At 42.3% G+C, this 23,961-nt stretch overlaps 1 protein-coding gene across 1 annotated transcript in view; it reads right to left on the bottom strand.

Moving 5' to 3' along the window:
• Positions 1-895: 895 nt before the first annotated feature.
• Positions 896-23,961, bottom strand: part of KLF12 (KLF transcription factor 12) — a 180,592-nt gene continuing 157,526 nt past the window's right edge. The window contains exons 6-7 of the mRNA XM_082337900.1: positions 18,205-18,362; positions 896-1,876 (exon numbers count right to left, since the gene is read on the bottom strand). Of these exons, the coding sequence (XP_082194026.1) occupies positions 1,695-1,876; positions 18,205-18,362 (340 nt within the window). The 3' untranslated portion in view covers positions 896-1,694. The remainder of the gene's footprint in view (positions 1,877-18,204; positions 18,363-23,961) is intronic.

Genomic DNA, 23,961 nt, shown 5'->3' on the forward strand with positions numbered 1-23,961 from the left:
ATACATCTTTTATCTCTAAGCTATAAAAATCTCAACACTTAAAAAATCTTGCCAAACCTCCTCTTTGTCAAGTTTAGCTGAATAGGCAGATCTTTGTGAGGAAAGAAAACAGAAAAACACTATTCTGTTTGCATGAACAACTGATAGCTAAGAGTTTCTCTCTTTCCTACATAATTCAATTAATACAAATTGGTTCACAATTATAGGGCTGTATGGCAATGATCAAGAATTTCCTTTTATTTAATCTGAAAAGGCTTGGACTGAAAATCCCAGCAGGGGCAGCCACTGGTACCCATATAAAGGGCCATTTATATCATACTAGACAGCTGGCAAAATCTTGTTACTCCCTAACTCCCAGGGAGAAACCTAATGTCTTGCAGAACACCACTGCAGAACCATTTTGCCTTCCTACTTACGGTTCATCCACTGACTCCTCAACAATCAGCTCTTTCCTTTATCTATCTTGCTTTCCAGACACAAGTATTATGTTGAAGGAAATGAAAGTACTTAATTGTGGTACCTAGCAGGTCAGTGAAACCATCAGAAAGAATAACTTAAACGATCTTACACGCTATGTCTGCATACCCCCCCCCCCCCGTTGGTGTGGAGTAAATTATTGTCTTGAGAGCCATTTCACTTGTTATTGCTTTTTCTCTGCAAGAGATGCAGCCGTTTCTTCTCTGTTTTGTTTGTTGGTACATTCAATTCCATGTCATGAACGGCTATACCACTAACCTTGGTACCAGTGAGGATAAGATCTGACTATTTCCTTGTGTTCAAACACTGGTCATGGGGAAGAGGATACCTGCATGAAAGAAAACTGCACTTTGAAAATGGGGTAGTAGTTTTTAGATAGGCTCTTTCTATACAAATCAGAAAACGGTTCTAAATAAGTCCATGGTAAAATACAGATACTTAATATTGTACTGTCAGCAGAGATGCTGCTGCCCCTTGTTTATTTTACAGACTTCAACAACAACAACAAAAGAAAAGAAAGGGAAAAAAAAGATAAAAGAAAAAGGTTAAATGGCTGGTGTCCTCTAGGGCATAATGACAAATTGTGGTACAATATTAAAATGCCACCACCATTATTGCAAAAGTCTGCTCAAGCAACCCTCCAACTCCGACAGCGGGACCTCTCCAGCAGAATCTTCTTGCCTACTCACACGCAGCTTGTCTGTAGCACAGCTCGGGCGTAATGCTGACACCGGCCAGATGGTATTCAAAACAAGGGGAAAAGATGGGATAATAAAGGTCTAGCGGTCTTGCTCTCATCATCATCATCATTGGTTTGACGTATCTAATCCTCCAATCAGCAATGATTTTTCAGGAACAAAATGTCCGACAGCTGAGAAAACATACAAGCTATAAACATTTTTTGTCAAAGGACGCAGTATGTAAAATAATGCCCATTCCTGTAGCATTTTGGCTGCTATTTCCCAGGTGATTGTGATGACACTTTCAGGGGGTAGCCATGCTGAGGGGCAGACGGGGTTAACTTCAGATGGCGAGGAGAAGAGTGGCACTTCTTTTCCTGCTTTTTTTTTTTTTAAATTTCTGTTATTATTTTTTGTTACGGACATCAGGGAAAGCCCTGCCTGTTAACACTGTAGAGGGGGATTCAGCCCTGCTGAATTCACTCCGGGTAGTTAAGAGACCCAGCTCTTAAACTCGGCTGGAACAGGTAGCGTTTCTCAAACCAGCATGTGCCTGCGGCGGTGGAGCGCCAAGTGATCTGAGCGGGAAAAGCTGCGGTCACAGTCTGCACACTTGAATGGCTTCACTCCCGTGTGCTTGCGGTAATGCCTCGTCAGTTCGTCGGAGCGAGCAAACTTCCAGGTGCAGCCTTCCCAGGTACATTTGTAGGGTTTTTCTCCTGGCAGAGACAAAAGAAAGAGGGGAGGGGGGGAAAACAGGTGGTGACTTTCCCCTTGTTGCTTTTAATCCCCGCAACCCCCTCTGCACGCTTCCCATGAACACCCACTGCCTAGGGGTTGCTTTAGGCCAAATTACACAATTACGTCCTACCGAATCTGCTGAATATAAGGAAAGGGCCTTGAGATTTATCATTCCTGTGGCATTCACATGACTAAGAAAATCAACAGGATTAAGGCAACAATATAGATCCTACCTTGCAGGGCTGATGCGGGGATTAACATCAGGACAAAGGGCTGTGTAATTATTCTCATGATTACCATACAAGTTTGCTACCCTCATCTCACCAGGCTACACTTTCTCCCAAAATGTCCAGATTACCCATATTTCAGGAATTTATCACAGGCTGCCACAGACTTCCAATTATTTTAATGAAATTTATGAAGGTTTCTAATTATTTGTGTAAACAACACTGCAGGACATTTCTTAGCAAGCTGGTAAAAATGAACTACAATTTCCCAATTAAACATAAAAATTCAATCTGCAAAACATCCTCTTTATTTATTGCACTTATTTTCAGTAAAATTAATTTCACGTGTAAGATGTTACCAGGAACGGTGTACAATTTCTAAATGTACTCAGCCATGGGACTTGCACAACACTGTTGATAAATACCCATTTACTTCAATGAGATCAGACTTCGGCTAACTACACTTTTGGAAAATCCCACCCTCTGCTTTTTCTTTAAAGGTGAGCATGATGCATGCCCCATGTTCTGTGCTGTATCATGTCAGACTAATACAGCAAATCTGGATTTTGTGCTTTCATAAAGCAAACTGTTCTAAAACCCCATTTTTGCCATGTTTGTAGGCTATACTTACTTGTGATTTCTATCACCAGCCCTCAATGTCTACATGTTAAACGCTCTTGGCAGTTACCTTGATCCCGCAGTCGAGCATGCACCAAAACCGAGGAAGGGAAACTGAGGTCTGTATGTATCTTCCTTTGGTGTGTCAAAAACGATTTTTTACCTCCCCTTCTGAAACCAGCTAATCACAACCAGGACAACAAAAGAGCATCTCTGCAACAACTGTTTCCTTTGTCAGGCACAATCATTCCTCAGTTATTTATTACCTCTTATAAATCACGAGCAGCTTGCAAGAAACTATTTCAATTACATGAACCAGTGACGCAACACTTGCTTTGTCGTAGGCAGCACCTCCCTCCATGTGTCTCTTCAAAGGTCAATAAAGGCTTTGCTGAGAGCCCTTGGTTTCAAAAGAAAATTCCCAAGTGAGAATATCATCACGAAGTTCAAACAGCCCTGGAAAGTCCAGCTGAAATGGCCATGGGTGCCTCTGTAAGGAAATTGGATGCTATACAGGCATGTCAGCAGGGTTGTCAGCAACATTTGAGCTCCTTGGGTTGGTACCTTCTGTGCACCAGCTGGGCTGTGCTGCAGTTTTGATGTCAGACGGGGGTGGGAAACAGTTGCTGCAAGGAGAACCCAGCAATCCAGGCTCTGAGGTGACCACGGCCCATAGCTGCACCAGCAGCAACTCAGCCTAGATAATTTTACAGTCCTCAGCCAAGCACAAAGCACCAAATAGTGTTCACTGTCCCTGGGCAGCCACAGCATTGGGTGCCTGGAATCCGGCAGCTGCTGCGAGCTGGATGGGCACAAGCTACACGGCAGATGGCGGGTTGCATGCTCTTGCCAATGACAAAGTGCTACAAAACACGTTCAGATTCACCACCGAACTGTCTTACATACGTACCCCTGCCACAAACAGCTGGTGCAGAGCACCGCACAAATATAGCACTCTCCCCATTTGACTTGGCAGGTCTAGCCTAATGGTCTCATCGCACCGCATCAAGAGTTTCCAAGTGGAGTGCTTGCCCTGTCCATCCTCAGCCTACTTTTTAAAACTCTTTTTGTTTAGACTCTCGGTACTGCCCTGGTTGGTTTCTTTGACCACAGGGACTTCCTGAGCAAAAGGAGGAGGTATTTCCTGAGCTTTGGGTCCTTATTTAAAAGCATCTGAAATTCTAAGTCTCTCCCTGCCCCGAGATCCTTCCCCTGCAATGGCCTCTTTGGTACACAAATCCCAGCTCTTCTTTCCCTTGGCAGAAGACAAATTGAGAACCCAATGCAGGGAGGTATGGTTGGTGAAAAAGAAATACCAGAAATAGTTTGTTCATCCATTAAAACAGTATCACTTCGAGTAAGAAACGAAAATCAGCTGATGGAAGGACGTGAGTGCGGGTCACTGGGCTGGAGTTCCCAGGTGTTGCTTCCAGCCTCCCTCCTCAATGAGTCCTGCTTACCCAGCCCCTATAGAGCTATGTGAAAAAGACAGGACTAACCACATTCCTCTCAAGCTATTTACACCACTGAAGGAAAATCGCTCTTACAAGCTCAACCTAAGAAGACCTTTCATTATTTTCAATTAAATGTATGTGTATAGCATAAGAAGGAAAAAAAACAGGCAAAGTAGCATTACTCTGAAGACATTGTCTCACATACACCTTAAAAAAGAAAACTGTGGAAGATACGATTTTTCATTAAGATCACTCAACAACATTTTAAGCAAACCTGATTTTTAGGGGAAGAATAATAGTATTACTTTTCTGTTAAACACCCACATTATCTGTGGATGGACAGGTACTAGGAAAAAAATGTTTTTCTTCCTAGGCAATACTGTTAGCCTGTTCAGTAACATCCCAGACATGAAGAGTGACCACTGAGTCCATAAGAACTACGGTAAAAACCAGAAGATGCAGGAATTCGAAAGATGGAGAAAGGACCAGCAGGAGCAGAATTGCTAGAGGATGGGAAGCTGGTGTCAGATACCACACACCAGCTTTGGCTGATGAGCTTGGGCACTCACAGCTGAAATTCTCAGTACAGTCAACAGAGAGAAGCAGGACCTCAGCAGGGCAACCCAGAAAGCAGTGAGTGAGGAGGTGGACAAAACTAGTTCATTAATTGGAAGAAACTAGCCCCAGTACTTATATATATATTGCCATTTCAAGACTGGATTGCAGTGGAGTTGAAGTTAAATACTCAACCATTTTGACTCAGACACTTCTGCCTCTCTGCGAGCACTTGAACTTAAGTGTCTAAGAAACTCTCAGATTCAAAGTGTGGGCACATTTTTTGGCTCCTTCGATGGCTCAGCAGCCGCCAGTGCATGGACTGCAGAGCTCCTGTCATGCACCCAGACACTCAAATTCTCATTCAGCTCTAAGGAGCAAAAGCAGTGTGAGTCTTGCCCAGGGTAGTGGAATGAAGGAGAAGACAAAACGGGACAGTTCTTGGAAAATGGTAGCAAACAGAGCTGCAGAAAGAGACTAAGGACCTGTGGCAATTAACACAAGGAGAAAAAGAAAACTGGAAAAAGATAAAACCGTGTCAGTTCAATCTTCTGAATCTGTAAGGTTTTAGACTTATAGAAGCTACCCATTTAAGAATAAAAGCCTGAAGCTGTGAACATTTTCATGGGAGCTGACCTTCTACTTTTGCACCTGCCTTTGAGAGCTCTATTGTTTTGTCCAGAACCCGACAAAAAGATCCCAAAACACAGAGAAGTTGTATTCTGATGCTATTCCACAGCTCTATCTTGCAATAAATGGACAGTGAACAGTATGCCATGACAGGCATTTACATGGATCAAGAGGGACCCTGGAGCATGAAAAAGTTCTTCTAGACAGTTCCCTGTAGAAAATGAGATTTTCTATTGTTTGGGGATGTTAATTATGAAGTTTTAAAGGTATGACTCAATGCCCCAAATGGAACTAGTCATTTTTTTGATCTTCTATTAACAAAACATCTATTTCTAAGAACCCTCCAAAACCTTGCCTGTTCTAGTCCAGATGCCACAATCCAAATTAGTTTAATTATTTTTACCGTATTATTTTTCTTACCCTACCATGACTCCTCTCACTTAAGCACTTAAGAACATAGTTACAACGGTTACTCATTAAATCTCCCTAAACTCAAGCAAATAATGAGTTAATAATGCTGAATAATGACCACTGTTCAGCCAATCCTTCCAAAACTTTCCACTCTCCCCACAGCCCAAGATCTGTCTTCCCATCTCCTTATTCGTGTACTCTAACATCCAGAAGATCATTCACCCATGGAAATAACTCTCTCTCAAACTTTTACTTTACAACCTGATGACATTCACATATTCCTTAAAAAAAAAAAAACCCTATGTGGGTACCAGCAGCAGACCGACCACGCCATGTAACAGATGAAGGGACCAGGGTCTGTTCTACCCCAGGCAGAATTTCCCATGTGGTATGTTCCTCAGCAGTTATCCTCTGCCCATCAACTAGCTGGTATCACGGTATTTGATGCCAGGTGCTTCAAAGACAGGCACGACAAAACGCCATGTAAATAGTTACAGGTTATTCTGCCCGCGGGGAAACTGCTCTGGAGCTCCAGGAAACAGAGCTGGGCTTACGTTCCCTAGGCAAGGAACTTTATTTACTGCAATTGCGGATGCCCTATGCACTCCCTGCACACTTGCAGTTCCTTTCATTTGTGTATTATTGAAGCTTCATTTATTCATCAGTTTAGTAGCCTCTTGGCAACCATGTCATTAAGTAATGATGAGGTAACACCGCCTACTACCAGGAAAGAAAACATCCCAATGATCAAGTTCTAAACCGATTTCTTTCTCTGGCATAAACTCACCTCTCTCTCTGGTATTACAGGTGAGTGCCATGTCCCTTCTTATTTGTGTCCCCTTCAGACATTCCCATCTATCCAATATTTTTGCACATGTGATTTTCACCATGACTCTGAGTTATTAGATCACTTCTCTGTAGCCCCTTCCTGCAACAGTACTCAGCATTTTGAAATACTGGTAACATTTTTATTCCAAGAGTCAACAAGAAAATACACAAAAGGGACTGTTCAAGGATACAGGTTTAGCACCTAGTCAGATCTTTCTGTATTTAAGCTTTCATCACCCTGTGAAAGAGTCACAACCTGAAATTTCACTTTTGAGAAGGACAGTTAGAAAAGCACTTGGAAACAAAACTTGGTTATAGTTTCCAACCTGGGAGGGTGGGAGCATAGGGAAGATGCTGTCCCTCACTCCATTCACGAAATACAATGGTTTTGAGTCAAACTTGCACGGTTTAATAGGTGGCACCTGCCCAGCCGTGCTATCTAAACATCCTTATACACTCAGTTTCTACTGCCATTACTCTTGGAGAAGTATTCCCCACATAAAACCAGAGTGAGGTCCTAAGGATTTAGCCCATAACAAGTCGAAAGAAAACAAATAATCCAGCACGCATGCCTCTGCCTATGTTTGATGATGTTAAATTTTCTAGTCAAAGTCAACAGATCTGCAGCTTTGCAGGGTTGAGGACATCTGGTGATTCCTGGTTTGGTTTCAGCTAGAGGATATTACCCAATATATATATACAGTGTAGTATGTATGTCAGCTGGTTTCAGCTCCCACGTAAACGCCAGAATCGTTCTGAAACATGGGACAGTCACACTGCATCCGTACTGATAGGACTCTGGAAGGGGAAATCATAAATTGAAAACCACAAATGATGGCTAATTTGGTTTTGCATTTCTACTAAAAATAAGCAATTTTGGGCAGAAAAGAATCTTTTTACAGCAAAAACACTAGCTGATAATGAGCAGCCTCAGGCACTCCCAGAGGAAAAGGGCGGCTTAGCTTTTAGACACAGGGGAAAGGGGAAAATGACAACTCTTACATTTTGTGTGATATTTTTATTAGTATAATTTTTTAATGAAAAAACATCAGAGCACTTATGAAGCACTTTCCAACTTCAAAGTGCCTTATAAAGCTTTTTTTAAAATGTAATCCTTCATAAAAGTCTGTCTTCGTAATAGCACTGTGTAACAAATACCGTGTCCATTCTGCAGATAGGAAAACCAACACAGCAAGCATCAGCAACCTTCCCAAAACTGCAGAGAAAGTGAACAGCAATGATATGACTCGCATATTAGGAACACTTTACTTTCTGTAATGAAACTGCTAGATCTCAGTTTCATGCCTTTACAAGTCTGAAATATTTTCAATCATTTTGATGCAAAAATCCAATTCAATTATTTAGATGTCTTTCTAAAGGTCATTTGGGATCTTTGTTTCCAAGTTACTGATTCTCTTTGGTCAACATCATGAATTTGACTTTTGTGTTTCAGTGTTGTCAAAATATGCAAATAAAACATCTTTCTGGGAAGCAATTAAAGTTTCATATCAGTTGAACAAGTCTGGGAAAACAATTTCTACGAGCAGAACAGGAACATACTGTGCTGCCTGTGACAAGTCTTGAAATTCAGGTTTTTTATTCCTTGTTCTCAGTCTGACTTAGGCAAAACACAGGGACATGGTTTCTTCATGTGAAAACTGGGTACAAACCTGTTTCTTCAATTCAAAAACACAGTGACAACATCCACTCTGAAACAAGAGACAAAACTTCATCACACTTTTGGCAGCTCTTGAACCGATTATTTACAAGCTCCACTTCTGACAATTCAGGTGCAAGTCCTTTCCCCACATCACAACACACAACTATCTTTTTATTTCACTGCACTGCTGATCTTGGGTCCTGTTTGCCGTCCTGGCCCTTCTTCTCACTCCCTCTGCAAGACCAGTACTAGTTCAGCAACCTTATCTCTTTCCTTCTTCTGCTGTTGTCCCACACGCCCCTCTAGGTATGCAGCTGCCTCAGTTCGCTGCTATTTTAATACAAATCCCAGCAAAAAAGCCTTTGTGACCACACTCACAAAATTAATTTCTCCGTAATTTAGGAAGGCAGATCCATTACATTGGTCTCAGCCCTGTTCTGTCACTGCATACACAGGTGAGACACGAACAGGGGGAATCCAAGAAACTTCTCTTCCACATTTTCTCTTTTTGGGCTTCGGCACAGGGACTTTGCCCCACGATGGGACATACCTACTACTACATGAGATACAAATGGATTAACACTCTGGGGCAAGGATTAATTATGTACATTGCCAAGGACATTGCTGATGTAAAATGATAAATTTTAATTCCTGTAAAAACTGAAAAAAATAAAATTTTTGGAAATTTAAAAGGCCTCTTCCTGTGCACCTGAATTCAGGAGCCAGATTAAATCCCATCAGTAGATGACAAATAGCATTTTAATACCATTTCTGATAATTTTTTCCTGTGTGATGTGGTACATATATAAATATTTAAGTACATGTTAAGTGCATATATATACACTTAACATATATATTTTTTATATATATATCTGTAGTGGAAGATGGCATGAAGTTTTCTCCTTCCCTCCAGCCACAGCAAATACATGGGACTATCCAGTGCCCTGGGGAAGGCTGAGATTTTTCCTTTTACGGCAGCCTTCACTCGCAAAGATATCTGGGAAAGGCGATGCAACAGATCTGTACTTCCATCAGCAGCCAGCTGCACGGAGGGTGCCAGCAGATCTGCACGCTCTCTTTAACTGGGGTGCTGCAGGCCTGGGTTTTAGTCTGGCCTCCCCAAATAAAACACCTTTCCTTCACTGTGGTCCGTAACTGCAAGGGAGAGCCAAACAAGTGACACTTCCCTTTCCATCTGCCTCTGATTCTGCTACCGTCACTCCTCCTGGATGCTTCGGGGATTGCTCCACCATGTCCATCAAGAGTAATACTGATGTTTCTCAGTATAAAAGTTAAACCTTCCACTACCTGTAAAAAACACAGCAACAAACCAACCCCCAAAGAAATGAACAAATAAATAAAAACAACAAAAAGGCTCCAAGAGATGAGCTTTGTCTCACTCAGTTTTGCACAACCGATTATTTGTTGTTTGCACTGCGCTAGAAGTCAGGCTCAAGCAGAGGCCAGGACCCTAGTGTGCTGGGCTGTCTGTAGGAAGAGAGCATTAAAAAACCCACCTCCCATTTAAGTAAATGAGTTGTGAATGGAATTAAACTTTGCAAATTAAGAGATAACAATTTTTATCACCATAAAAAGCAGAATAAATATATATGATACTAAAGAAAAATATTAACTGACAAAAATACACATGACAAGGGAAAACATCATTGCAGTTAATGTGACCAAGATATCACTGCATTTCATATCCTATGTAGAGAAAACACTGAAGTGCAGAAAATTACCCCTCGTCCTACACAGGTGTCATCTGATCTTTTTCCTTTCCCACAAAACAACAAGTTTTTGTAAAATTTCCCCAGTTTTCTACCTACTTGTTTGCAAAAAGTGAAGATTGAAAATATTAGCTTTCAGGCTCTACCTTGTTTCCCCTTTAGCCACAGAAAAAAGAAAGGAGAAAAAAAAGAAAACCTGAATAAAACATTAAAGCAAAGACTTTTGTGAAGCTTACTTGCAGTTTTGAGCATGCTCCAATCAAAGGCTGCCCTGAAAAGGACAGGGCAGGCACAAGCAATTCCAGACCCACTTCCCAAAAGACATGGGGTATCACCAGTAATGGCCATTTCAGCAGCAAGTTGCTATCCCGTTCCCTCTGCCAGGGACTGAGTGGGCTGCAAGAGTTAACGTCCTTGGAAACCCTGTACTGTGTATTTACTCCTCCAGGTCTGGGTGCAACATCTGGGAAAGAATTTTGGAGGGAATGGGAGTAGAGAGGTCTTTCTCACCTTCATGCCACTGCAAGGCTACACATGGTAGACCACAATCATGCCTGAGACCTTAGATGAACTGCAGTTCTTTGGAGGTAGAATATTAAATACTAAATGGTTTACTCAGAGAAAATTTTATTCTGCATAATGAAATCATCATTATTCCCTCGTGCCACACACAGACAAAACACATATGCACCCCATATTTACAAAGTCAAGGGGCACTGTTGCAAATATTTTTCATAACCTAGAGACTGAAAGCAATCACAGACGCAATTAGACTTGCTTTCCCATCAAAGTGCCTTGGAATAACCACGTGGGCACTCTTCCATATCGGCACAGCATCAGACCTACAATGCAGAGGAATGACTCCCCGTGTGTAAGGTGAATTCAGAGCTGACAAAATGTGCCAGAAATGAAATCATTTAACTTTCCACAGAGCAGCTAGTGGAAGAGAACTGGATGTACAAGCTCCTTGTGGTATGGACACCTGCCCATAAGTAGCTGGACTCAGACAACTATCTCACTACGTCCAGAGGTTCCCATTCCTGAACATCACCTTACTAGGCTGTGGTGGCACTGGTGAGTCTGCCTTTATACCCTGGTACATATTGCACCAGCAGACATCTGCTTTTAAACATGTTTCTGTCCTGAAACCTGAACCCAGTCACATCAATAGGAATAGGCCGAGTCTTCAGCAGCCCCGTTTATTAAATAATCTGTTTATCTTCTAAACAGAAACTGCATAAAGAAAGAGCAGAAAAGCTAGAAGTGAAGAATTCCATGAAATATACTGGTTTCCACATTGGAAAGCTCTACTGTTTATTGAAACTGGCAGTAAATTTTAAACACTAAAAGAAAGTATTTCTTAAAAAATAAAAGCATTACCCAATACAAATAGAACCTCTTATTTTACTTAAAGCAAATTAATTTTTAAATTGGCTTTGTTTATTTAAATCCCCAGTTTCTGGAACAGCATGTGAACCTGCTGTTGTAGCTTTTTTCACCCAACAGATTTACGTGGAGGAGGGAGAGCTCTGGGACAAGGGCCTAGGGAGCACATAGGACATGAGAGAAAAAAGCTGGGCTTTTGAAGAGCAAGTCTGGAGGGCAGGTGACAAAGAGGTGTTAATTTTAAAGTACGCCAAAAATCTACACAGTTCAAGTCAAATCCAGAAGGATTATTGAAAAAATGTTGCTTCCTCCCAATATTTGCCTAAAGAAGGGATTAAAAACCTGTAAATATCTCTCTGGAACTTATAGCTAGCAAAAGGCATTAAACAGACCTTAAGAAAACAACAGGTACTGAATGGAGTTTTAAAACCTACAGAGCAAAAATAACTTTTTTGGTGCCTCCGACTTCTTAAGTCCGCTCTGAAATTGCTCAAAGGAAAATGTGAACAAAGCCTAATGACAGGAGCCCTTTCATATTAAAATAATATACGCAGCAACAGTGAGTGAGAGGAATGCAATGTTTGAAAAAGCACAGACCAAATAAAACACCTATGTACTCACTAGCCCTCTTTCTGCTAGGGTGGTGTCTCAACCCAGCTATAAAGGAACATCTCAGGAGGAAATGCTGTCATTTTCTCAGGTACAAAACCACATTTCTGAGATGTTTACTGTCTCCATGTAACACCACTGAAGACCCCCTGACACTGACAAATAGGCTTCATTACATCTGTGGCAAAGGTATTTGCTCTCATCTCTCAGGAATGATATAGGCGTTGATCAAGGACAAAGCAGCAAACACAAAAAAATTCATTTGGCCTGGGGGCTATATTCAGCCTGCCTCTGTAAGTGCCTAACGAAGCAGGCGCATCTTCTGCAGCAGCGACATCGAGAAGAGTGATTCAGACCCAGTGCTGGTTGGGGCTCACAGATGAAACGCAGCAGTTGCAACCCAGTATCTGAGCCCCACAGAAGGTGCTCTGGTTACAGCCCTTGCCTTCCTCCACCCCTCAGAGGCAGGAGCAAAGCCATGGCTGTGGCTATACGATGCCCTACGCTCACAGACTAAATCCATTCCCACTTCACGCCCACTGGAAAGTCCCAGGCTCTTGCTGCCACTGACCCCAGAAAGCCACTCTGCCACGTTCCTCCAGAAATTAGTAACTAATGACTGAAATGAGGTCGCACAGAAATACAGAATGCTGATTACTCACTCCTACAATAAAAGAAAATCCTACGGAGGTGAGAGACACGGAGCAATCTCTTCTGTATCAGGTGTTGTAAAATTATGTCTCACATAACCTTAAAGCAGGCATCTTCTTTCTACTGATTTCTTCAGGGGGATTCACAGAATGTTTTAAACTCCTTGGGCTTCTCCATATGGTAAGAGGGTAGCCACAATGAGCTACAACTGGATTTAGCTGTGAGCAACTTTAGCTGTGAAACCCAAGACAGATCAAATTTCCCTTTAAATGACTATGTAGTTGGTTAGATTTCTCAGGTCACAGTCCCCATGCTAGGCACCAATTTGGGACACATGCACACCACCCAGTGTACTCTGCATACTTAGAAAAAAGAGAAGAGCTTTAAATCTCCTCCACATGTACTATCCATTATACATGTTTCAAGTCTCTGTGTTCTTTACCAGGCCCCCTAACAGACAGCATAATTTGCCTCTTCAATTTACATAATATGCCTCAAATTTACATGCTGTCCCTATTTAAGAGGAGACAGACCATCGTCTATGAAAACTGGATCACGATATGCAAAGGTTAGCTTTTGTACCAATAGGCCCGCGATTCAGGTTAAAACAGAATATTGCACACTAGGATTTGCAGACTAAGTAGCCTGTGGATGAAAAGTGAAAGTAGCTTTTAGCCACGTGGTCGGCCAGCGGGACGGGCTATCCATGACTGGGTGGACCACCACACGCGTGCCCCGGCACATCATCCACAGCCAGCGGCCACTGCCCTGCAGTGTCTCTGTTGGCAGCCAGAATTAACCATACTTTTCATTATTTAATGCATTAACAAGGCAACTGAAATCACTATGAATAAAAAAGGGTTTATGTGTTTTTTGTATGATCACTGTCTTCTACCCAAAAGGTGCTTTCACTTTCTAATGTCTCCTTTGCACTGTTACGGCAATTAGCGCAAAGGGTCCTGGACATTTGTTCTTGTTTTCCCTCTTCTCTCTCCCTAAAACAGAATCCCCTGCCCTCTCACCTTTCCAGACACTCCCTTTATCCACAACTAATAATCTGACTGAAGCTACAATAATATCTACATGAAATGTATTATTTCACCTGAGATTTCACTGCATTGCATTTGACCTGACAAATGGCCTGACTGCATGGCTTTGTCCTGCCACCTTCACTGTATCTAGCTCACGAACTTAAGTTTCATTCTAGTTACAGATGATTATAAAATAACAAGTCCAGTGAAATTTTGCAGGGAAATTGCAAACAACTTTAACTACTTTGCAGCTTTCCATTGACATTTCAGAAACATCCAGCCAACTACAGAGGAGGTCAAGATGTGTGTCCTCAATTTTATGGCATGAAAATATTAAATGAAAACATTTAATGCATTTTACAGTTTTCACAGACCCATGATTTCCAGCTTCACCAACTTCACAGATCAGTTATTAAAGTGTAGTTTTTATAACCCATAGCAGCCTCTCAACAGAAGGCATGATTTGCCTCTTCCATTTACATAAACCCTATCAGATTTTCATCATCTCTCTTCGGAGGGAACCGAGTCTGTAGATCTTTCACAAACCAGGGCTAGTAGAAAAGGAAACAACGATTCATTAAAATAAATTTAAATATTTTTAGAATGAAATTTTGATGTGGAAAAAAACCCACAGTGGAAGCAATCAGTATTTCTTAGTCTGCAATGCTCATCTGTCCTACTGGCAGTGTCAATGGCAACTTTAGTACTGCCTAAAAGGCCTGAAAATACCCATTGCATATCATAAAATAATGCTACGGTTGTTTCCCTCTCCATATTCAAAGTGAAAGCAGCAAACTGAAGAAGGTGAGTCCCACCGGGGCTGCACGGGTGCAGACCTCACGGGGAACAGGAGTTACAGCTCTCCCCATTCCCGGGGCTGACAGCAGCACCTACGCCGAATGCAATGCAGACATAGGCAGACCGCAAATGCAACCCAGGGCTGCTGGTCTTCCCATTTTTAAAGATTACTCATTTGTAGAGTCACACATTAGTAATTTTCTTTAAGTTCACTGAAGCAGAAACTAACTCATCACAGCTCCAGTGAGCCAGCTCCTCACAGTTTCTCCTTGTGGAAAGAGTTGATAAACCTGAGCTGCGAGATTGCCTGCGAGCCCCGAAGGCTCTCCATCACACCCGATACCTACTGATAGCTTTATTTGATGATCTGGCAAAACAACAACAAGAAGCTGATACTAGAAAGAGAAATTTAATACCAGTGCTTGTGATTTATGAAATGCTCTAACTATTACAGGTTTCACTTGCCGTTTTTCTAGCTGGAGAGACGATGCGTAATTCAAGTTCGCCCCCCAGTGGACTCCATGCCCACACCAGCACACTAAGTTTCGAGGACGCTGGTGAGAAGTATCGGGGAAGTAGACGATAGCATACTTCAAAAAAACTAGGCGTCACTCTAAGAGAATTAAATTCAACTGTTATCATCTATAATATTTTCTTTCCATTTTTAATTAACTTTAAAAGCAGTATACTTTCCAACCAACAAAAATGTTCAAAATACCACATTGTTTTTCCTCCTGTATCCAAACAACTGTGCGTGTTTTAGTGGCTATGCATATGTAGTAAACGAAAAAAAAAATATAGTTCTCAAACGCATCCTGCTTAGGTAAAAAACTGTCAGCAAGATCAGCCTGCCTAAAAAAAGTCCAGATTATGCAATGCTGAGTTTCTGTGATCTTTTCTCAGAAAGTTTCCTACTGAAACTTGCTCACCCTTGCGTGCATAGCTGTCATACTTCATTTATACTTATCCAAAACTGCGCTAATTACTGTGGGTCATAAGTGAATAATTAACTTCTTTTGCCTGAAGCAAAAGTAAAGTCCAAGACAAAAAATGTAAGAAGAGATTAATACATAAAGTACGCTCATGGCCAATGCTACATATAAGTCTGAATATACCAACTTCTTACTAAGACCTGAGAAGTGTTCTGTAAAACACATTTAATTTTAACAGCACAATACTTATTTTCTCACTGGATCCACTGGCTAAATTCAGTGCTCACCTTCTCTCTAGACTACACTTCTTACATTGCAGCAGGCATGAAGACATGTCAATATAAAGCAGTTAACAGCTGACCACTTAAGGAAGGTTTTTGATTTGATGTTATTTTTATTTTATCCCTGAAGGAATAAATCAACATCCAACATGACTGCAAAATGCTTCAGGCATCTGCCTTTTGGGGTGGGGATTCATTTCAGCCAGCTAACAGGTAGGTATTCAGGCTTCCTCTGTATTCAGCAGTGAAAGAGAAGCACCATCGCAAGCCAGTCCCTGGGTCTACCTGAAGAAGGAATAACGTGCCCCAGAGGTGCCAATCCCTCTTCTGACTACCCAGAGATCCCAGACAGATAGCATAGCCTAGACACTCAGCTGCCAGGAAACCAAGGCTGAGGAGATGGATCCTACGATTACAGCAGGTACAGAAACCCCCTTCATGCTGCTGGAGAGTTAGAGCTGCAAAAGCTGTAATTACCAACACCACTTCAAGCCTTCAGTGCCTAGTTTTGAGCACCCTAAGTGCACAGCCTGATTCAGCGGTGCAGACTATTTAACACTGATTTGGGTGCGTTACCCACAAGCGCTGGTCTGCCATGAGATTACTAATGAATTACAGACTCATGACAAATGTTATTCTCAGTGATTTAAAAAGTCACGGCAGAGAAAAGCCTTCTGTATTTCTGGGCTAACTTGGGTGTGACATTTCTGAGGTTGTTCACATCTAGTTTTGTAACTCAGCTCCTTACACGGTGCTTGCTTATACTCCTGCACTGGTTGCCAGTCTTGCAGGCTAGAAAAGAGTGACCTCCCTGTGGTAGAAGCACATAAGTGGCATTTTTCGTTCAGACCAAAAAGTCTACCGATTTCATACCGCTGCTGGGTTGTCTGCCTTCTAATCTGCTACAGCCATAAAGTGCTCAAAGGGTGAGACAGGCAAGAAGAGGGAAACAACTTAGAAATCAAGGCAGGGAGAAGGAAAGGGACAGAGTAGGGTTAGATTGCGATAAAAGTAATAAAACAAGAAGGACAGAGAACAAGGTGAAAGGGTAAGGGTATATAAAATATATCAGAAGGATAGGCACAAAAGACCACATTGGAGACAGGAAGAACAGGGAAGAGGAAAAAAGGATTAAGACAAGACATGATAGCCTAAGAGAGAGGAGAAGGCACAAGCATTAATGGGAAGATATGAAGAAACTAGAATAATCAGCCTAGAGGGAAATGTAATGAAACTCCCAGATCACCGGAACGTTTCCACTGTTTAAGGGAGGGACTCTTACCTTAAAGAAATTGGTTTAGTAGGGGTATTAGGATGGAGCCTTGTTCAGTATTCCTCTCAACAAAAGTCCTACCAACCAAAAGACATATTGGAAAGGGTGATGGAAACATGGCCTCATTTGAAATATAGAAGCGATCGCTTAATTTTTTAAAATAATCTCTCATACTCTTTAGAGTACATCACACCACAGAAAGCGCCAGCAGATTCTCAGCAAAGAACAACATTGTGCTACATGCTGGATAAACACCATCTTTTCTGCAAGGACTTACAAGAACACTGAAGTACATTAAGAGCAGAGAGATCAATAAATTTAATTTAAGCAAATCAGCAGCGGAGTATGGAACAGCACTGAAATTCAGAGCATTCTGTCCACTGCCTTTCTAGCCATCCAAGCGATCTCCTTTTAAATTGTTCTTGATGACTTCAAATTGCTGCTCCTGAGTTTATCCACGATAAAATTACAATAATTACACATCAGTGCTTCAGCTACCCTTACATGCCTGTCATGTAGACTAGTAAGAGTCCATAAAGTTAATAAAGACACCAGGTATTGATGAAGCGTTAAGTATTATCACCATGAATGGGACTCAGCTCATCTAGGCACCTCTCCTACATCTCTGCTGTACGGACCTAGTGCAACCTATTCTCATAAAGTGACTGACTTCCCTCTCCAGTATGTGGTAGGTGCCTCTGAAAGCCTCCAGAAAGAAATACTCTTGAGTTTACACTTGCATTGAACTGAAGGCATTTAGTAGCACCTGTCATTGAAAGGCCACATCTGTAAAAGCAAGTAGTAGCTCAATAGGAGCAGGTCTGTAGAGTGAAAAAAACAGTGCTCAAGATCCACGTCCACACTATATGCTTTTCTTGAGAGTTTTCTTTGGACTAGCTCTGGTTGGTCCCAAGCAATGATCATCCATTGTTCGTTGAAGCACGTTAGGTGTGTCCCTGGAGGCCACTTTTCTGTTTCGTTTCATCTGAAAGGAGTCCCGTTTGGGCTGAGACCACTCTTGTGCTGCCAAGTGGGGATGACAGGGAAGTTCAATTCAAAAGCATGCTCGATCTGCACCAGAATGCCAATGCTGACGCACCCGCAGACATCTCCATTGGTTAGGTACAGGCCTTCAGCTCTTAGTGTAGGATGACGAGTTCAACACGTCCTAAATTAGGCAGAAAGGAACCTGCTTGTCTTAACTGTGGTACACAGTGCCAGAAAAGCCTTACCTGTGTGCGTCCTCCGGTGAGCCTTCAGGTGGGAACTTTTTGTGTATACTTTGTTGCATCCCTCGAAGTCACACCGATGGATGCGCCGCTTCCTGGAGTCTGGAGACTCGGACCTTCTCTGACGTCTTGTGCTCTCAATACTGAATGGTGAAATGGAACTAAAAAACAGAACAGAAGCAAAAAATGAAGCAAGAGCATGGTGTAATCCCCTGTGCCCTAAAAGATCAGCTCTAATACATCACTGTGCCACAACTGACCTTAACAATTTAGCAAATATTTCCTTCTCTAGAATGTAGTCAACAGCATGTATTTGAAAAAATTTGTGCTTGAACTAGAGTGTATTTTGCAGTATGAAATAATTCAAGTCTTGATTTAGGAGTGCTTATTGCCAGAGAAAACACCACGATCCTTGAAACACTGCTCCGATAATGAAGCAGCCTGACTTTATCTGAGCTTTATTTCTGTTTTACACATGTCCAGATCCAAGCTCACTGAACTCTGCTTTCTAAACAACTTTATATATAGCCTCCATAATTTCTCTTTGACAAGTTTAAATAGATAAAAATCCTGAAACCTTTTATCAAAAAGTGTTTCCAGTACCCAGATCTGGACTATGGATCCTCGCATTCAGCTGAACACCTGTTGTTTGCTTGCATACAGATTGCCAGGAGATCCATATCACCCTGCAGCAGTGATTTTTCCATTTACTTGTTTAACAATTCTCAATCTATCACCTGCAAGTCAATGAATTTTATTTCCTTTCAGACCACTGATAAATAAGAAAGTTTCGTAGCACAGGGCCAGCAAACGATCCCCACAGAAATGCCTATGCTCATTGAAAATACTCCATTTGCAGCAACATCCTAAGGCCTATCAAGTTATCCCAATTTTAAGCAAATAGTAAAGTAATGTTGAAGTCACGTTACTTTATTTTATAAATACAGTATGTACTTGAAGAAAGCCTGCTACAACACTTGCCTTCGTTAGATAAACTTGTGTCATAAACTATTATCAAGCTGGTATGCCAAGATCCAAACCCTCATTGACTTCCATTAATTATATTACCCAGCTATAAATCATTATTAATTGATCGCCTTATCAACCCCATTATGGTTATACCACACAGCAGTGACATTCACCTACAGTTATACCAGCCTGTTTAGCTACTTTAAGTACTGGAACAACATCGGCCTTCATCAAGTTTCTGGGGCTTCCCCCACATTCCTGGGTTTATTGACGTTGAAGGTAAATGATCTAGAGATTTGTCAGCCATCTCTTTTAAACTCTTAAGATGCCAGTTCCCAGTTCTCCTGAAAGAATTTGTGACTGTCAAATGCGAATGGATCAGAGGAAAAGAAACGGAATCTGAGCACGAAAAGAAGTAAGCACGAACCTTTGGGGAAGCTAAGATACTGTGAAACGCATTTCAAAGAAGCACTGATGTTGATGCACCTGCTGAGAAGCTCCTGTGTCAACACTAAGCTTCAACCTTCTGTTACAATAGCCAGTGCTGTTCCAGCTATAGCTGTTCTGCCATAAACTTCACTTTTAGAGATTTCCAGAATTTGCTGAAGACTATTTATATTGGGTTAAAACTTTGCATAAAGCACCTCGCACCCTTAGCATGTGATTTCTCTGATGTTCCAATTTGCTGCATTACAAATCTTTCAGCCTTGAATTCCTGGTAGTTCAAATCACACATTTTTCTTTTCGTTTAAATATTTTTACAGTACAACCCTAATTTAAAGCACTATTTAAAAAAAATGGAGTACTCTCTTTCTGACAGCCCTCTTTTTCTCTTAACACTTGATATATATTCATATTTCATGTTCAGGCAAAGAGATTTTTCCAGATTAATTATTTTTGCCTATAATATGATGTGTGTAAACGGGCATGCATGGAATTTCTGAAATGGAGGAAGAAATGGACAGAGGGTTGTAATATCAACATTAACTAGCAAAAAGTAGTTCCCAAGAGAGTAAGACACATTGGCACGTTAACTATGTGACAGGAATACAGATATATTCAGCTGTCAAAAAAACAGCTTAGCAATTCCATTTAAGCATCTGCATCTCAGGGCAAATAAAAGTCTTGGGTTAGATGATTCACTGAGAATGGTCTTAGTACTCCAGTTTTTTTTTTTAAACATCCCACCAGCTAAAATAAAAAGCAAACATGTAAATCAAATCTTAAAGCTCAGTACTGAAGGTACAAAATCCAGTGCTCAAGACCAGAAAATCTTTATCTTTAAAAGTAAATATTTGTGCATCATTTTTGCTGCACGTGATTTACGAGCCATCTTAAAAGCCTATTTTGTAACAGGGCGTTCAGATCCTGGATAGTACAGCTCGCTTAAATGTGAGGAAGATCAAGCTTATAATGCTGCTGCAATTTCCAGCCCCAAGATAAAATGAACCTTGAGCAGAGTCAGCACCTCGTAAAAAGCTATTTGTCACGTACAAGAAAGTGACCTCACTGCTGGGAACTGCTCTGTGCTTTCCCAGGTATTTATACAGGAGATGGTGGCATAGAGCGGTGCCGCAAAGGTGGCACACAATCAGTGCTGCTGCTGCTTCCTAGCGATTGCTCTCTCTTTCTAAAAGGCAAAGCATCCTACCTATTCCACACCAGGGAAAATAACCAAATAAGCCACAGGAGGTGCTGTGCATTGCCACCGTCCCCCACGAGCTTCACAGCCATCGCTTGCTCAGCACGACAAGGAGAAAGGTTACCATCAGCTGGAATCAGCAAATGTAAGCTCATGCCTTCCCTTTGCAGCACTGCAGGCTAAATGACAAAGTAGCCAGCAGAAGGGACTCGCCTGGCAAGTGAGAGCGCACTCCAAAGGTGATCCTCCTCTGCCACTCCAACCCCCGTGGTGCAGGGGGACCCCACAGTGCAGACACGCTCACCGGTGGAAAAGGAGCCAGATCCTACCTGATACCACCAGCTTTATGTTAGCCTTACAAAAGCTGTGTGATTTTTTAAAATGGAGATGCCACAGGAAGCCCTAAAAAGAGCACGAGGTGCTTTTTTGAGCTTCCTGAGGTTAGTCCCTCTCACAGTAACTGTCAGTGGATTTGCTGATGTTCTTTCCCTTGGCCATGCAGCACTGAAGGGACACCCTCCTCCTTCTCAAGCAATTTCTACAAAATAATACCCTCACCAACCACACAGAGAAACATAAAAGAAGTCCTCAAACCCATGTTTTGTGACGAGGAGCTGCCAGTTCTCCTGTTAATGGCCAAGATCTCAGGCAGCCTTTAAGGCTCAAGGTGGGGTTTAGCAACAGGACTGATACTACAGGTATCATCCCAGGCAAACTGCAGGATATATCAAATTACTGCTGAAACATCAAGTTTGAGAGATAAATTAACAAAGAAGAAAATTGGGTTCTGACCGGTCAGTTTGATGTTTATTTATTTGCGGTTCGTTATTTCTAAAAACAGTGCAATTTCTGTATTAGTGTAGAAACTATTACAGTAACAGAAATCCTGGGACACTGCTGGTTGCCTCTATAAGCAGCTGCAACACCTGTAGTCAGTACTGCTCATAGGGTGAAATGAATAAAATCAATGTGAGCATTTAGGGTGATTTACCCTTCAGCTGTGTTATTTCCAGCTGGAAGTGAAAGCATGCATCTCTGCAACTCACACATGGCCAAGTGCTTGTCTCTGATGCAAAAAAAGCCTGCAAAGTAAAACAAAGACTGGGGCTTCGCCAGTAGATGGCCATCAAGTTCTGCTGAACGTGATCTGCGCTGCACGCGACAGGGATTGCAACAACCCTGGTAACGAAGGATTATTCTTCCTTTCTACGAATGCTGCCCATGACCTCCTCGGTGTTTTGCCTCCGTTCTACATACAGACTGTGAAAGGCCCTTGGCATATGCAGTAACACTGTTAAAAACACACGTAGCGGGTCTTTTTATACCGATCCGGTGTTTTCTGAGCGATACGAAAAGCAGAGCTGCCTGGGGAGCATGGTATGTTTAGTAAAGCCTTGAACTGTGTTCAGTGCTGTGACACACCAACAACGTGCCACGCGGTGGTAAGTCGCTGCACACTGGCTGCTCCCCCCAAAAAGCCTGCTCACGTGCTCTCACCCTGTGGTCACCAAAGTACGAGATTCCTGGCGCTGCCGGTGTCCCAGCAAGCCGGGCGAGAGCTAGCTGACACAGCCAGCGTGGAGCCGGTGATGTGCAGCGAGCCGCCGCTTTCCTCTTTGCCATACAAACCCCAACAGCATCCCAGTGTTGTGTTTTTGTCCTTGTGATTGCCACCTTTATGCCTCCTCAGCCCCTCCGCTATAAGCTCAGGCTTTTTGGCTGTGTCTCCTGCCTGCCTCGCAGAAGACCTCACGGAAAACACACCGATTCAGGGCCAACAGGTATAGACCAGCTTGTGTCCAAAGTCCCCCCCACCTTACCATATGTCTCTCCTTTACAGCATTCAGACTGTATTACCTTCCTCCCTAGCTGGCCTTGTAGTTAAAACTAGAGACTTATGCCTGCACCGTAACAGTAGTCCATGGCTGCTAAAACCAGATGCTAACTTCACTTTGGGGTGAGACCCAGGCACCTATCAGCTGTGTCCCCTCCACTTTGGCTACCACGAGAAGGAGAACCAGTCTGGGCTCAGCCCCACGCAGCAGCCGCTCAGCCCGGATGAGGGCTCGGCAGGCCACAGCGTGCCCCACGAGGCGGGCATAACGCGAGCCATGGTCCTCTCGTGTTTCTCAGGCTCTGGGCTGTCAAAGGATGTGGTTTGGCTAAGCTGGAATACCAGGACAGTCTTGCTCCAGTTGCTTTCCCTTGTGTCAGCACTGGCACTTGTCTGATCCTACAGCGAGGCAGTTCAGGGACCCACAATGACAAAAAGTCAATTCTGCAAAAAAAACACTTGAGCAGCTTGCTTGCTCCTGCTGGTTTAGCTCCCTAAATAGTGGAGTCTCCCAAGTACCTGCACTGATACATGGGAGAGGATGGGAACCTGTGGCCAAGGGTTAGGGGACTGTCATCGCACCTTTCAGTGGCAACTAGCTGTGATTACCACCAATGCCACAACTTCCATGGAAATTCAGAATTTGTATGAAGAAATTGAGAACATGGACATAAGCAATCAACACAAGGAACAACTGGAAAAGTCCACCTGTTGCTCCACAAGGAAGCTTCTTCTTGTGATACTTGTGTATATAACTCACAAAAAGATAAACACATAAATAGATAGGCTGAAAACAAAAATTGGGAGATATTACCATGCTAAATACTTAGGAGGCAACAATGCGCCTTGGCAGTACAGGATAGAACGAACAGGCAAACATTCATATCTCACTCTCAAGGCCAATTTTGGACATCCAGATATTTACAGTTTTTCTTTGTTTTTAAAGGGAAAAAAGATATAAATATACAATATTCAAATACACAAATAGTGTATAAATTCAGCAATGTGAATCATTACTTTATGAGACACGCAAAGTTTCTGGGCCAACCTTTCAGTCACAGTAACTAAAAGCACAGGCAAACGAAATAAAAGCAGAAAACTAGAATGCAACATGTCTGCATTCAGGTGGTAATGAGCACTTGAAGAAAATCCTTGGATCTCTTGCATTTGCCTGGCATTCAAACGGAACCTGAGCTACAGAAACATCATGGGTTTTGGCCACTTAACGTTTATAAAAACTAGAGGTTGTAAGTGAATAAATACGGGCATCGGAGTCGAGCTTTCTGTGTTATTTTTGAAAATCTTGGCCTTTGGA

The sequence above is a fragment of the Platalea leucorodia genome (assembly GCF_965183815.1).
Source record: "Platalea leucorodia genome assembly, chromosome: 2".
In the NCBI taxonomy this organism is placed as follows: Eukaryota; Metazoa; Chordata; class Aves; order Pelecaniformes; family Threskiornithidae; genus Platalea; species Platalea leucorodia.